The sequence below is a fragment of the Carassius auratus genome, chromosome 27 (assembly GCF_003368295.1).
Source record: "Carassius auratus strain Wakin chromosome 27, ASM336829v1, whole genome shotgun sequence".
NCBI classification, from domain to species: Eukaryota; Metazoa; Chordata; class Actinopteri; order Cypriniformes; family Cyprinidae; genus Carassius; species Carassius auratus.
The window spans coordinates 30,048,276-30,063,753 of NC_039269.1; the positions used below are offsets into that span (position 1 = coordinate 30,048,276).

The 15,478-nt window shown below is 42.9% G+C and overlaps 1 protein-coding gene across 3 annotated transcripts in view; it reads right to left on the reverse strand.

The window, feature by feature from the left end:
- Positions 1–13,623, reverse strand: part of LOC113046162 (phosphatase and actin regulator 1) — a 30,916-nt gene extending 17,293 nt beyond the window's left edge. The window contains exons 1-4 of one of the 3 annotated variants that reach the window (XM_026207081.1): positions 12,663–13,623; positions 3,601–3,732; positions 932–1,012; positions 224–316 (exon numbers count right to left, since the gene is read on the reverse strand). In XM_026207081.1, coding sequence (XP_026062866.1) covers positions 224–316; positions 932–1,012; positions 3,601–3,732; positions 12,663–12,918 — 562 coding nt within the window. In that variant the 5' untranslated portion in view covers positions 12,919–13,623. Of the gene's footprint in view, positions 1–223; positions 317–931; positions 1,013–3,600; positions 3,736–12,662 lie in introns of all 3 variants that reach the window. The other 2 variants (XM_026207080.1, XM_026207082.1) reach the window with 2 other exon arrangements.
- Between the last annotated feature and the right edge of the window lie 1,855 nt (positions 13,624–15,478).

Consider the following 15,478-nt stretch of genomic DNA (forward strand, 5'->3'; position numbering starts at 1 on the left):
CATTCTCTCTCCGTCTCTCTTTCTCTCACACACACACTCACACACACACACACTCACACACACACATTCTCTCTTCGTCTCTCTCTCTCTCACACACTCACACACACACACACACACACACACACTCACACTCACACATTCTCTCTCCGTCTCTCTCTCTCTCACACACACACACACATTCTCTCTCCGTCTCTCTTTCTCACACACACACACACACACTGACCGGTCCTCTGGCGGTCCTCGGACGTCCTCTCACAGTCTGAGGGCAGTGTGTTCTTCATCTGGTCGGCCGGTGTCACAGCTGTGCTCCTGGAGTCTGAGCAGAACACACACACACACACACACACACACACACACCGATCAGACACACTTCTGATGATTCCTGCTGTCAACAAACACACTTCACTTACTGCAGAAATCAAAACTCTTTCTACCCTGATCTGAACCTTCTATTCTGAACGTTTCTGCCACTGGATAAGAACAAAATAAATCATTTTATCATGTAACGTTTAATCTCACAAGTCAGACCTTTTTTCAGAATTCTGACTCACTATTTCAAGTTTACAGCTCAACATTCTGGCTTCATCTCTCACAGTTCTGTTTTTCCTGCCATTGAATAAAGGTAAGCAAAGTAAGAGCAACTTCTCATTCATGTAATATTCTTATAATCTGTTTAAATGTCTCCTTTAAGCCTTCAATGTAACCGCCCACTGCTGTGATTGGCTGACACCTTTGCATATCAAATAAGTATTAGACGTGGATCTTCACTATTTCAGCTGCTGAGATGAAGCAGTGATGAAGAGCACTGACTGTGTTATATTCAGATCAGCACTGATCAGAGACACGTCAGACGCTGAAAGTGAAGTGTGATCTGATCAGAACTCAACACTGCTGCAGTGAACACACCGAGAAGGTCAGAGGTCATGAGTACCTTTCTCAAAGATCTCCTTCAGCACTCCTCGTTTGATCAGCTCCTCTCGGCTCTGACGCACCGACATCTTCCTCTCCAGAGCTGCACACACACACACACACACACACACACACGAGATGAAGAGCATCTGGAGATCTTCTGAACACACACAGAGCAGAGCACAAACTCTGAGGGACAGTGGCCAAACCAGGAAAACACACAATTAGCAGAAGAGAGCACACTCTCTAATAATGTAAGAGTTTTAGATGTTTTGATAAGAGTGGATAAGAGTTCTTCTTCAATGGAAGTAGGGCAGAGTGGGGTAAGTTGAGCCACCCCGTCAAATACACATTTATATGGGATCATGTTTTTTGGAAACACACATCATTTCTGCCAGACTGTGAAAAAGAGGAACAGATGGAGGGAATGGAAGGTACCCATCTACTTTAATAACGGTTTTTGGCTTGTGTGAGTAACAATTTAGCCTTACAGATGTTTGTTACATCGAAGCAAATTTATTCAGGTATTTATGATACAAATGAGTGATTTAGCAACATACAAAACCATGAAAATCATTTAGCTAAACACTAGCCTGAATTAGTAAGCTAGCTGGTGTTGATTTTCATTTTTTCTCAATCTGGCAGCTATGGGGCAAAGTGAGCCAATTCTGTGGGGTAAATTGAGTCAACATTTAAACTTACCTCAGCATGGACACTGTAGTTCAGTTAAATATCATACTTATAAACTGGTATTTTAACGTGATATTCCTGGTTTAGTTTATCATATACAGTATACATATTATCTGTAGTTGATTTGATAAGAACAGTGCACCAAATCCAGAGCATGCTTTCTCACATCATGATCAGATCAGTAACAGCCAACCAACTCAGTTTAGTCTGATTTGGGAAGGAAACCACTTTGGTGTTCAACATATTGTCTCCGAAGCAAACAATTAAATATTGAAATTGAAACTTTAATTTGGTTGGTTTTATGTTGTTAAAGTTAACTTTTAAGAAAATAAATATGACTGTTTATTAAAAGGAAATTATTAAATACATTTTTAAATGATTATTTAATTCACATGGGTTTGAATCAGATTGGTTCAGATGGTCATTTTACCCCCTGACTCGAGCCGGGTCAACTTACCCCAAACCAGAGTCATGAGAACGCTTTTATAAGAAGCCATATTTTTACAGACACATTCTGATCATTTAAATGATAGGAAGACTTTCATTAGGATAGGACAGACACTTTACTGTACTTCTGCATCATTTCCCTTATCTTGAGGAGCACATTAAAACATGACTCATCTTACCCCACTCTCCCCTATAAGTATTAGACATTTAATTCATGTTTTACAGTATAAATCTATATCATATACTAATACAAAACTTTAGAACATTTATATTATTTTTTGAAACTATTTATTGGCTTTGTAACCATTTAAACTGGTTTTAAAAAAATGTGATATTAAAACAAGATCAAATATCTGCCAGTGGGATCAGACAAATCAACTTAAATAGAAAATGAGTTTTACAGTATGTTCTTTTAGCAGATACGTTTTCTGGTTTCAAGTGAAAACTCACTGTTTTGTTCAGTTTGTCAGAAAACAAGACTTCATGTTTGTTTCTCTGGTAAATGTGTGTTGATTTAAGGATGTTTAGATAATTAGACCGGAAAATACTGAGGGAGATATCCATGACTTTCTGAATGTAAGAGCTTTTTACACCTTATAGAAGAATGAATGAAGAGTTTTTAAGAGCAGCAGAAAGCTGACGTGCGTCTCTGTAACATCACACTGACTGGGATCTCTGAATATTCACATGTTCTGATCATCACGATGCATTAATTAACATACTTGATTTAGCATTTTGCATTCATGATATGCTTATCATTTGACCTCATTTTCAGTTTTGTGCCATGACAACTAAATGAGCAAATGTTCTCATTAATTCCTCCTAATATATATCTGAATGACACATCATCATCATCATCATCATCATCATCTTCAGTGAAACTCAGGTCTAAGTGTTTTATGAAGATTTATGAATGTTATTATAGCTCAAACAGTAGATCACAGCACCGAGGTCATGGGTTTGATCTACAGGGAATACATGAATGAGCAAACCGGAAGAGGCTTTGGATAAAAGTGATGAGTGATGAGACTACAGAAGTTATCCTTCTTCAATAAAAAATAAGTCTTAGTTCGTGTTAGCTCATTAAATAACACAGTTGCAACTTTAGATTTAACAACGTGTTATTAAATGTTTAATTAAGATTAATGAACGTTCACAATAATTTTTCATTGGCATTTGTTAACTAATGAAGCTCTAAATTAAAGTGTGAATGAACAAAGAATCAAACCACTTTCAAACATCTAGAGCATGTTGCAGTCCAGATTAAAATGGAAAAAAAGGTTTGAAAATAAACAGCCTATTAAGTCTAAATATTTAAGTGTTTGGCACTGTGATGAACATCATATCATATACACAAATCTGAATGCCTATTTAAATTATTTAAATATGTTTTAGAAAGTAGCTGCTTTATTTATGGGGTTTCCAGGGTGAGGGCTGTATTCTGTGTAGTTTAGCGCCATCTGCTGTCACATTCCCGAATACTGACACATGTCTAGTGTACATTATGTATTTTTGTTACTATATGGAATAAACTTGATGGAAAGAAGCATTTACCGGTTGACATCTGTGTGAAGTCCTGGCTCTTCTTCTTGTTCCACTTCCAGGGTTTTAAGAGGCGTCCCAGAGAGCCGAACCTGCTCCTGCAGTGTGATCCGGACACCACGGAGGCCAGCCTCTCCACCTCCTCTGCTGCACAGCACACAGAGACTCAACTGAACCGATGCACATCACACAGAGACTCGAGCGATGCACAGCACACAGAGACTCGAGCGATGCACAGCACACAGAGACTCGAGCGATGCACAGCAACAGAGTAGGGCTGTAGTACTCGAGTCCGGTCTTGGACTCGAGTCCGGACTCGAGACATTTTTCTGTCGTCTCGGACTTGTCTCGGACTCGTTGAATTTGCACTCGGACTTGTCTCGGACTTGGCCATTGGACTCGCCAAGTCTTCTAGTTGGTCTCGACCGAGTCCAGCAAAAAAAAAAAAAATTTTTCATGATGTCGCGACTGAAAACGTGTGGAAAACGCTAGGCGCGCCGCTCTCCTTATTTCCAAAGCACTCTGTAATCTGCGCTCGCGCTCCAGTGGCGTCTGCTGTTGCTGGGCAACCATGACCCGCTCTCCATGATGACGCAGAAGTTTCAGCAAAGAATAAATGGAATTCCAGCACTTAAAATCACTTGCAGTAGCTCTGCTAATAGATTCATTTAAAAAATGGCTATCCTTGTACAACTATGATCATCTGTTTCTCCATCTTGCCTTAGCTTTCATATTGTTCCGGGAAAGGATGTGCATGACCAGTGGTGCATTTACTGCAACCTGAAAAGTTTAGATGTTTCTAATTTAATTTTCTAGCTGTTAGATTGTGTTTTATTTACATCTACACCTAGAAAGCCTTTTTTTAATCAATAAACGCGTATTAATGTATAGCCTTATGCAACAATTACATATGTAAATTTTAAAAACTTTATAAATGACATTACATATTTACATTTTCATGTAACAGCCAGTATTTGTATCTGTAACAATCACAATTTTTTCCCTATCTGCATTCGGATACAACATCGTACAGTTACTTGATAAGACTGTTATGACTTTTTATACATTTTTTCGTAGTTATCACTGAACAAGTATGTCGTGTTAAACTGAAATAATTATTAATTTCTAAAATAATATTTATCATGCAAGCAGAGAGATGTCATGACAAACGTTTAGTGATCATTTGAACACGACTGAATCCATTCAATGCACACATTCTCATTACGCTGAACACTTTAAGCGAGTCTTAATGTTAATGAACTTCACTAAACAGATGTGTGTGTTCCGCGCAAACCAGCAAAAGGTAAATATGCAAACATGTAGGACAAGTAGACAATGTATCCGTATCGAAGCTGATTATTAGCCTACTCTTGAGAGAGAACTGGTTTGATTTTTGAGAGGCTGAGATGCGCAGCGCGGCTGTTTGATTGGCGAGCGCGCTGTGCTTATTCCATTCATTCGTATCATGGAAGCCTAAGCTTTCAATATTTGCCTTTTAAATATATACAAATAATATAAGGTGTAGCTATGATGTATTATTATAGGTAAAATTACTCTTGCAACGCTCTGATTTCTGAGAGATAAACAGAGAGGCGACAACAATGCGGTGTTTGATTTGCACTCTTTTCACTCATAAAGTTTACATTCATTCACTTCTGGCGCTGATGCCCTGGCTCACCTGTTATCTAGCAAACACCAGACTCTGTCAGCTTTAGCCGAGTATTCAGGCAGAATTATTCCTTGAGCGTTATTCGTTTTTTAAGCCATTATCCGTGCCATTCCGAATAAGGTATTCGGCTTCAGGCACAACCCTAATTATTACATTACATATTTTATTTTTACATGCAACATAGATAAGGGCATATAGTAACAGCTCCACGCAATATTGTAATTCTAAAATTCACGTCGTACTTGCAAAAACTTTGTATTCATTATGGTTAATACATGCTGGAGTAGTCGATTGTTTCCGACAGAGCTCGACTAGTCTATGCAAGCACTAGCACAGTATGACAAAAATGTCGCTGTATTTATGTGCGCATGCCCAGTAGAGCCAAACGTATCCATTCTAGCCTTGCTGCGCGCATTTGTCATATCCCGAGCTTTGCGTGTGTCTGTGCACTGTGCCAATTAGGCATAGTCATATACATTTTTGTCCACAGATATAATGTCAACAAAAAATAAAGTACATAAAAATGATTTGACCTTACAGTTCCAAACTTTGTTTGTTTATCCAAGTTTAGCTCCCAGGGTCGGACTGGGGGTAAAACCAGTACTCATTAGCAAGGCCCCAAAGGAAGAGAGGACCCTTGAAAAGTATGAATCTGAAATATATTTTATTTTTCCTGGATATTTTCATGGGTGGGGGCCATGGGGGCCCATCAGGACTGCCTATAGGGCCCGGGATCTTGTTTAATGCCCCTGTTAGCTTTAACCCTAATTATACACACTTGAACCTAATCAAGCTCTTACTAGACACACTAATCTTCCAGGTGTTTTAAGGCCAGTTGGAGCTAAACTTTTCAGGACATTGGCCATCCAGGATGTAGTTTGGAGACCCCTGTCCTACAGAGTTGTTACTTTGCACATGCTTTTTGATCATTACAAATAATAATGTAAAATGATTTTCTTAGAATAGGAGATATGCTTTCTCTCGCATCACAAACATTATCAGTAGTTAAGTATATGGTCTTGAAGAGGACCCTTTTTTCTTTCATTTGGACTCGGTCTTGGACTTGGACTCGAAACTTTTGGACTTGGACTTGACTTGGACTCGAACCTCTTTGGACTCGGTCTTGACTCGGTCTCGACTAGTCCTGGACTTGGACTTGACTTGGACTCGACAAAGCCGGACTTGACTACAGCTCTACAACAGAGACTCGACTGATGCACAGCACACAGAGACTCGAGCGATGCACAGCACACAGAGACTCGAGCGATGCACAGCAACAGAGACTCGTTTGATGCACAGCACACAGAGACTCGAGCGATGCACATCACACAGAGACTCGACTGATGCACAGCCCACAGAGACTCGAGCGATGCACAGCACACAGAGACTGGAGCGATGCACAGCACACAGAGACTCGACTGATGCACAGCACACAGAGACTCGACTGATGCACAGCACACAGAGACTCGACTGATGCACAGCACACAGAGACTCGAGCGATGCACATCACACAGAGACTCGACTGATGCACAGCACACAGAGACTCGAGCGATGCACATCACACAGAGACTCGACTGATGCACAGCCCACAGAGACTCGACTGATGCACAGCACACAGAGACTCGAGCGATGCACAGCACACAGAGACTCGACCGATGCACAGCACACAGAGACTCGACTGATGCACAGCACACAGAGACTCGAGCGATGCACATCACACAGAGACTCGAGCGATGCACAGCACACAGAGACTCGACTGATGCACAGCACACAGAGACTCGACTGATGCACAGCACACAGAGACTCGACTGATGCACAGCACACAGAGACTCGACTGATGCACAGCACACAGAGACTCGACTGATGCACAGCACACAGAGACTCGAGCGATGCACATCACACAGAGACTCGACTGATGCACAGCACACAGAGACTCGAGCGATGCACATCACACAGAGACTCGACTGATGCACAGCCCACAGAGACTCGACTGATGCACAGCACACAGAGACTCGACTGATGCACAGCACACAGAGACTCGAGCGATGCACATCACACAGAGACTCGACTGATGCACAGCACACAGAGACTCGAGCGATGCACATCACACAGAGACTCGACTGATGCACAGCACACAGAGACTCGAGCGATGCACAGCACACAGAGACTCGAGCGATGCACAGCACACAGAGACTCGACTGATGCACAGCACACAGAGACTCGACTGATGCACAGCACACAGAGACTCGACTGATGCACAGCACACAGAGACTCGAGCGATGCACAGCACACAGAGACTCGACTGATGCACAGCAACAGAGACTCGAGCGATGCACAGCACACAGAGACTCGACTGATGCACAGCACACAGAGACTCGAGCGATGCACAGCACACAGAGACTCGAGCGATGCACAGCACACAGAGACTCGAGCGATGCACAGCAACAGAGACTCGTTTGATGCACAGCACACAGAGACTCGAGCGATGCACATCACACAGAGACTCGACTGATGCACAGCCCACAGAGACTCGAGCGATGCACAGCACACAGAGACTGGAGCGATGCACAGCACACAGAGACTCGACTGATGCACAGCACACAGAGACTCGACTGATGCACAGCACACAGAGACTCGACTGATGCACAGCACACAGAGACTCGAGCGATGCACATCACACAGAGACTCGACTGATGCACAGCACACAGAGACTCGAGCGATGCACATCACACAGAGACTCGACTGATGCACAGCCCACAGAGACTCGACTGATGCACAGCACACAGAGACTCGAGCGATGCACAGCACACAGAGACTCGACCGATGCACAGCACACAGAGACTCGACTGATGCACAGCACACAGAGACTCGAGCGATGCACATCACACAGAGACTCGAGCGATGCACAGCACACAGAGACTCGACTGATGCACAGCACACAGAGACTCGACTGATGCACAGCACACAGAGACTCGACTGATGCACAGCACACAGAGACTCGACTGATGCACAGCACACAGAGACTCGACTGATGCACAGCACACAGAGACTCGAGCGATGCACATCACACAGAGACTCGACTGATGCACAGCACACAGAGACTCGAGCGATGCACATCACACAGAGACTCGACTGATGCACAGCCCACAGAGACTCGACTGATGCACAGCACACAGAGACTCGACTGATGCACAGCACACAGAGACTCGAGCGATGCACATCACACAGAGACTCGACTGATGCACAGCACACAGAGACTCGAGCGATGCACATCACACAGAGACTCGACTGATGCACAGCACACAGAGACTCGAGCGATGCACAGCACACAGAGACTCGAGCGATGCACAGCACACAGAGACTCGACTGATGCACAGCACACAGAGACTCGACTGATGCACAGCACACAGAGACTCGACTGATGCACAGCACACAGAGACTCGAGCGATGCACAGCACACAGAGACTCGACTGATGCACAGCAACAGAGACTCGAGCGATGCACAGCACACAGAGACTCGAGCGATGCACAGCACACAGAGACTCGAGCGATGCACAGCACACAGAGACTCGACTGATGCACAGCACACAGAGACTCGAGCGATGCACATCACACAGAGACTCGAGCGATGCACAGCAACAGAGACTCGAGCGATGCACAGCACACAGAGACTCGAGCGATGCACAGCACACAGAGACTCGAGCGATGCACAGCACACAGAGACTCGACTGATGCACAGCAACAGAGACTCGACTGATGCACAGCACACAGAGACTCGACTGATGCACAGCACACAGAGACTCGACTGATGCACAGCACACAGAGACTCGAGCGATGCACAGCACACAGAGACTCGAGCGATGCACAGCACACAGAGACTCGACTGATGCACAGCACACAGAGACTCGACTGATGCACAGCACACAGAGACTCGAGCGATGCACAGCACACAGAGACTCGACTGATGCACAGCACACAGAGACTCGACTGATGCACAGCACACAGAGACTCGAGCGATGCACAGCACACAGAGACTCGAGCGATGCACAGCACACAGAGACTCGAGCGATGCACAGCACACAGAGACTCGAGCGATGCACAGCACACAGAGACTCGAGCGATGCACAGCACACAGAGACTCGACTGATGCACAGCACACAGAGACTCGAGCGATGCACAGCACACAGAGACTCGAGCGATGCACAGCACACAGAGACTCGAGCGATGCACAGCACACAGAGACTCGAGCGATGCACAGCACACAGAGACTCGAGCGATGCACAGCACACAGAGACTCGAGCGATGCACAGCACACAGAGACTCGAGCGATGCACAGCACACAGAGACTCGACTGATGCACAGCACACAGAGACTCGACTGATGCACAGCACACAGAGACTCGAGCGATGCACAGCAACAGAGACTCGACTGATGCACAGCACACAGAGACTCGACTGATGCACAGCACACAGAGACTCGAGCGATGCACAGCACACAGAGACTCGACCGATGCACAGCACACAGAGACTCGACTGATGCACAGCACACAGAGACTCAAGCGATGCACAGCACACAGAGACTCGACTGATGCACAGCACACAGAGACTCGACTGATGCACAGCACACAGAGACTCCAGCGAGGCACAGCAACAAGCAGCTCCACAGCACTTCTGCCGGATGGGCAGTGTTTCTCAGACGGCACATTCTGTGCCATTTCTGCACCTACTGCTGAAGCTGCAGAACACAGAACTAGGTCAGATACAGTCCCTGCTCTCTCACACACACACACACACACACCATCAGCTCCAGCTGAACAGAGCACACTTGGGTCAGGAGAAAACACATGGACACACAGTGATGATCACACACACTCACTGGGTATTTATAGATCCATCCTAATCATATTGAGACACCTGACACACCTTAATCAAAGAGGAATTAATGAAGAGGATTAAACCAGCAGATTAATATTACTGCACGTCTGCTGATGATCTGATTGTGTGTTCTACACTGACAGAGCAACCTTACAGTCAACAGAGCCCTAAACACCCGCTAGACACCCATCCTAATTATGGACTCTGAAACATGAAAAAAGTTATGAAGTTAGAACATACTGCTCACATTCTGCAGCTTCACCTCAAAACTCATTAAGAGGCATGATTTGGAGATGTGTGCTGCAAAGATGAATGGTTTGATGGCAGAACACACATACACACACACACACACACACACACAAGGACGTCCATCTCAAAACCCTGTTCACATGATCGCTGTTGTTGGCAAACACAAGTTGTCAAAATTAACTGTTGCTGTAGATCACTATGTATGTATGAACTTATGACTTAATAAATTAATACATTAAAAAAATCTTAAATATAAACGACATGAACACCAGGGGCCCATTTCACTAAGGAGGTTCAACCAGTTGACTTACCCTGATAAAAACCCTGATAAAAAAAAAATATAAAAAGCCATTATCAATGGAGCGGCGATATTACGATTCACCATGGCAACAGCTCCCGCCAAAAAGACGTCTGCATACTTCAGACTCAATACAAATGTAATTCTTCTCAGTGTAATAATATCACAGGTGAAAACTGGTAGAACGTTAGATCAATGAACTAATAGCTAATAATTTAATGGTATCTCATGGGCAAAAAAATATATATAAAATAATAATATTAATAATACTATTTTAAGTGCATTTTTCTTATTTTACAAATAATCTGCCAATAGCGTAAGAAAAAATGGCAGTGGCTATTAGCGTAATTAACATACTTTCTTAGCTATAGATCCTATTTACAGTAGGCTAAGTGCAAGTAGCTCTAGATGCTATTTACAGAAACGATTTACAGTGAAAATTGTGATATATTCTATTTAGCATGAAAAAGTAGCAGTTCTTTGCAACAGGTTAAGTGTAAATAATAATTAGATGCTAGTTATACTTTATACTGGCAGATACATTTGCATCTGTAAATTACAATCTAAATGATTATATTTATTACAATTATAAATAGTTGTATCATTATTAAATACTCAGTAGGCATTAGGCATTTTACTTCCATTTTTATAACATTTTGTTCATTTTTATTGAAAATAAATTCTAATGTGACATGTGATGGGAAAAGTGAGAAGAACGAGATCGGCAAAAGCCGGACTCTGACCCAATCAATCGAGTTACAAGGTAGTTTTCCGTGCCCAAAACATTACCGCCTACACCACTGAAGCTGTAATTCACATTTGTCATATTTAACCTGATGTGTCAATGGAGGGCGGAGCTACAGTAGATCTGCTCTTAGTAATAGACACTCAGAATAATCTTGTTTTCCATTTGCATTAAGATAATTTTTATTACCACACTGGCATATAATTTTACTTAAGTAAAATGCACTTAATTAAGACCCCCTTTATTAATCTTTATTTTATTCAATTTTTTTATATTTGTACTTGGGGGGAAAAATAATAAGAAGAAAAAAATCACTTAGTAAGAAGAGCATTTTTCCAGCTTGTATTAATGAGGAGACCGAGAGAAACTCTGGGTTTACCGAAGAAAACCTGCTCCTGAACAGGTTAGGTTCATAGAGTAACGGTAACTGACTCAGAGTATAAGTTAGCTCTCTTTCAGAAATCAGCTTAACTTATCCTGCTTTCTCAGGTTTGACAAACCTCCCATTCTGAAACAGAAAACCTAGAGTTTCCCTCATTTCAGGGTTAACATACTCAGTTTTCAGTTAACCTCCTTTGTGAAACAGGCCCCTGTTCTATACCAATGTGTCAGATGCTGAAAAACCACGATTTTCTCCAGTTAACACTTTCTAAACACTAACTTTACAGTACACATGAACTAGACATTGTGACTTACTTCAGTACTCTGATGTACTTCTGAGCAAATCAACACAGCTAAAGATGTGATTATTTATTTTGCAACATTGAAGAAAGCTATTTTCCCTGAATTTTAGTAAGTTCTTATTAACTGTGATAGGAAAATAAACAAAAAATAAATAAAATAACTATTTGCACTACAATCGCGTATGCTTATCATTTAAAATATACAAAAATATAGCAAACACAGAACCGAACCAGAATCCCTTGTGAACGTCACTTTTAAAAGCGTTCACACAGGACAAGAACAGAAACTCTAGAAGCCCTTTTAAAAACCCAATAATTTGAACTTGACACACCTTATTATAAACGCAATAACGCTCATGACGCTTACGACGCGTCGGTCACATGTTAGGCCAATCGTTAAGAACAGTCACGATTTTAACGCGACGCTACGGCCAAAGACGCACAAGAACATACGGTTTAGACCCAACGATTAAACTGGAGTGAACGCGGAACAGAAGCGCGCGTCAGTGTGGACGGCTCTATGTCGCGTCGCTCGCTGAATGCGCGGTTTACTCACCGTCCTGCGCGTGGCTGACGCGGCTGCAGTTGCTGCATATGTGCTTGATCTCTTTGCCGATGTGGCTGTGGATCATGAAGGGCATGTTGTTGTGATGCTGCTGCTGCTGCTGTTGTGGATTCTTCTCCTTTCTGTAATTCAGAGACATCATCTTGATCAGACTGAAGCCCTTGTTCTTCGGCTTCTCCATCGCGTTCCCCGCGGGCGCGTTCCTGCCCCAGATGCCGCGCATGACTGTGTGATCCGCCGTGGACATGATGATGATGATGATGATGATGAACGCGCTTCAGTCTCGAGCTCAGCTGAGCTGCGCAGTGAACACCGCTGTCCTTGCGCCTCCTGTGGGCCACACACTGAACTGCAGTAGGGCCGTGTCTCAATCCCAGCGAGCTGACTGTCCCCCAGACATGATTGCAGATCTCTAGGTTTAAAGCACAGCTAATAAAACACTACCGTGATGCGCTACACACACACACACACACACACACACACACACACTGACATGTTACTGGATTATATTTGAGCTACTGTGATGTTTGCTTACACTCAAATACACAAACGTGTACAGCATACTAGCAAACCAGTCCTGCTATTTCTGCAGCATGTGAAATGTTAGCATGCATGGAATAGATTTGCTGAAATGTGCAGTACACACTATGTGCACTACTGTATCCCTGTATTCCATCTTATTTAACTCACACCACCAAAAGTGAAGATATTTTACACAAAACTAGATAGAAATATGAATAATCTGATCTAAATAATATAACATTTCTGTGATGATCTCAAGTGACAACAATCTTGCATACTACTTTAAAACATTTGTACTGCATACGGCCTCCACCCTTCTGAAAAACAAACAAACAAACAAAAATAAAACAAAAGATATTATCACAAATGTGTATTTGGCTTTTAATGGACACTGTAATGGTCACCTTCTAATGCTGGCTTGTTAAAGGGGTCATATGATGTGATTTCAATGTTGTCTTTCTCTTTGGAGTGTTACAAGCTTGTCTTATACATTGTATAGATTTTAAAATATTGCTTATTACTTATAAAGCCCTGAATGGTTTAGCACCTCAGTATTTGAATGAGCTCCTTTTACATTATAATCCTCTACGTCCGCTACGTTCTCAAAACTCAGGCAATTTGATAATACCTAGAATATCAAAATCAACTGCGGGCGGCAGATCCTTTTCCTATTTGGCGCCTAAACTCTGGAATAACCTACCTAACATTGTTCGGGAGGCAGACACACTCTTGCAGTTTAAATCTAGATTAAAGACCCATCTCTTTAACCTGGCTTACACATAACATACTAATATGCTTTTAATATCCAAATCCGTTAAAGGATTTTTAGGCTGCATTAATTAGGTAAACCGGAACCGGAAACACTTCCCATAACACCCTATGTACTTGCTACATCATTAGAAGAATGGCATCTACGCTAATATTAGTCTGTTTCTCTCTTATTTCGAGGTCACCGTGGCCACCAGATCCAGTCTGTGTCCAGATCAGAGGGTCACTGCAGTTACCCGGATCCAGTACGTATCCAGACCAGATGGTGGATCAGCACCTAGAAAGGACCTCTACATCCCTGAAAGACAGCGGAGACCAGGACAACTAGAGCCCAGATACAGATCCCCTGTAAAGACCTTGTCTCAGAGGAGCACCAGGACAAGACCACAGGAAACAGATGATTCTTCTGCACAATCTGACTTTGCTGCAGCCTGGAATTGAACTACTGGTTCCGTCTGGTCAGAGGAGAACTGGCCCCCCAACTGAGCCTGGTTTCTCCCAAGGTTTTTTTCTCCATTCTGTCACCGATGGAGTTTCGGTTCCTTGCCAAATTCCTGTCATAGGAACATAAACTGACAGTCACCACTTATAAGCTACTATTAAATATTGAAGAAACTTAATTTTCTGTGAAGTTGCTTTGTAATGATTTGTATCGTAAAAAGCGCTATAAAATTAAACTTGAATTGAAATGAAAAGACTAAAGTCTCAATTCAAAAGAGATATTCTTTATCAAAGTTAAAGACTCGTCCACACCCCTCTAAAACGCCTCATTTAAACACGCCCCCACATGTTTACTTCACTATGTGGAAATATTTTCTCAATGCCGCCCAAATGTGTGGTTTAGTGAAGTTCAGCAGGAGAGAGAAGCAGGAGACGACTGGTGAGTGAGTGGTATAATGAAATAATCAGCACCTGTGTCTTGTTTCAGTAATTGGCGTGGAGAGAGAATATAACGGCAGGAGAAACAGGAGTAGGTGAGAGAGAGAAGGACTGCTGACGAGTGAATCTGCCCCGGAAGAAGTAACCTGGAAGTAATTAAGATAGCGTGTTTGTGTTGGTGCAGTTGACACCGTGAGCATTCAAAGTGTTTGTATTAAAAATATCATCAGCAGTCAAGCTGACCCCTCATCCTCTTCCTTTCCACCCACAAACTCTCTACAGCGTGGTTTCAGTAACACAGTTAGTGATGAAGCAGTCGTGTCAGGGAGATGTGTGTGTATCTAGGAGAAAGAACAAGCACTGTATTTGTTCTTCAGAAAGTAGATGCGTTTAGAAACCTATAGGATTACTCACAACAGAACAGCAACACATTTGATGGACAAACGTTTCGTGAACCTAGCAGAGAAGGTCATTCTGACTTTACCACGACAATCTGATGCTTCTGAATCAGATACTGGAAGTGTGATATTAGTTTAAGTGTTGGCCATTGACTGTTCAAATGCGGAGAAATGCTTTGTAAATGAAAGAAAATATCTCTGTGAGAAAAAGTTTAGGAGAGCACGCTATAAATCAATATG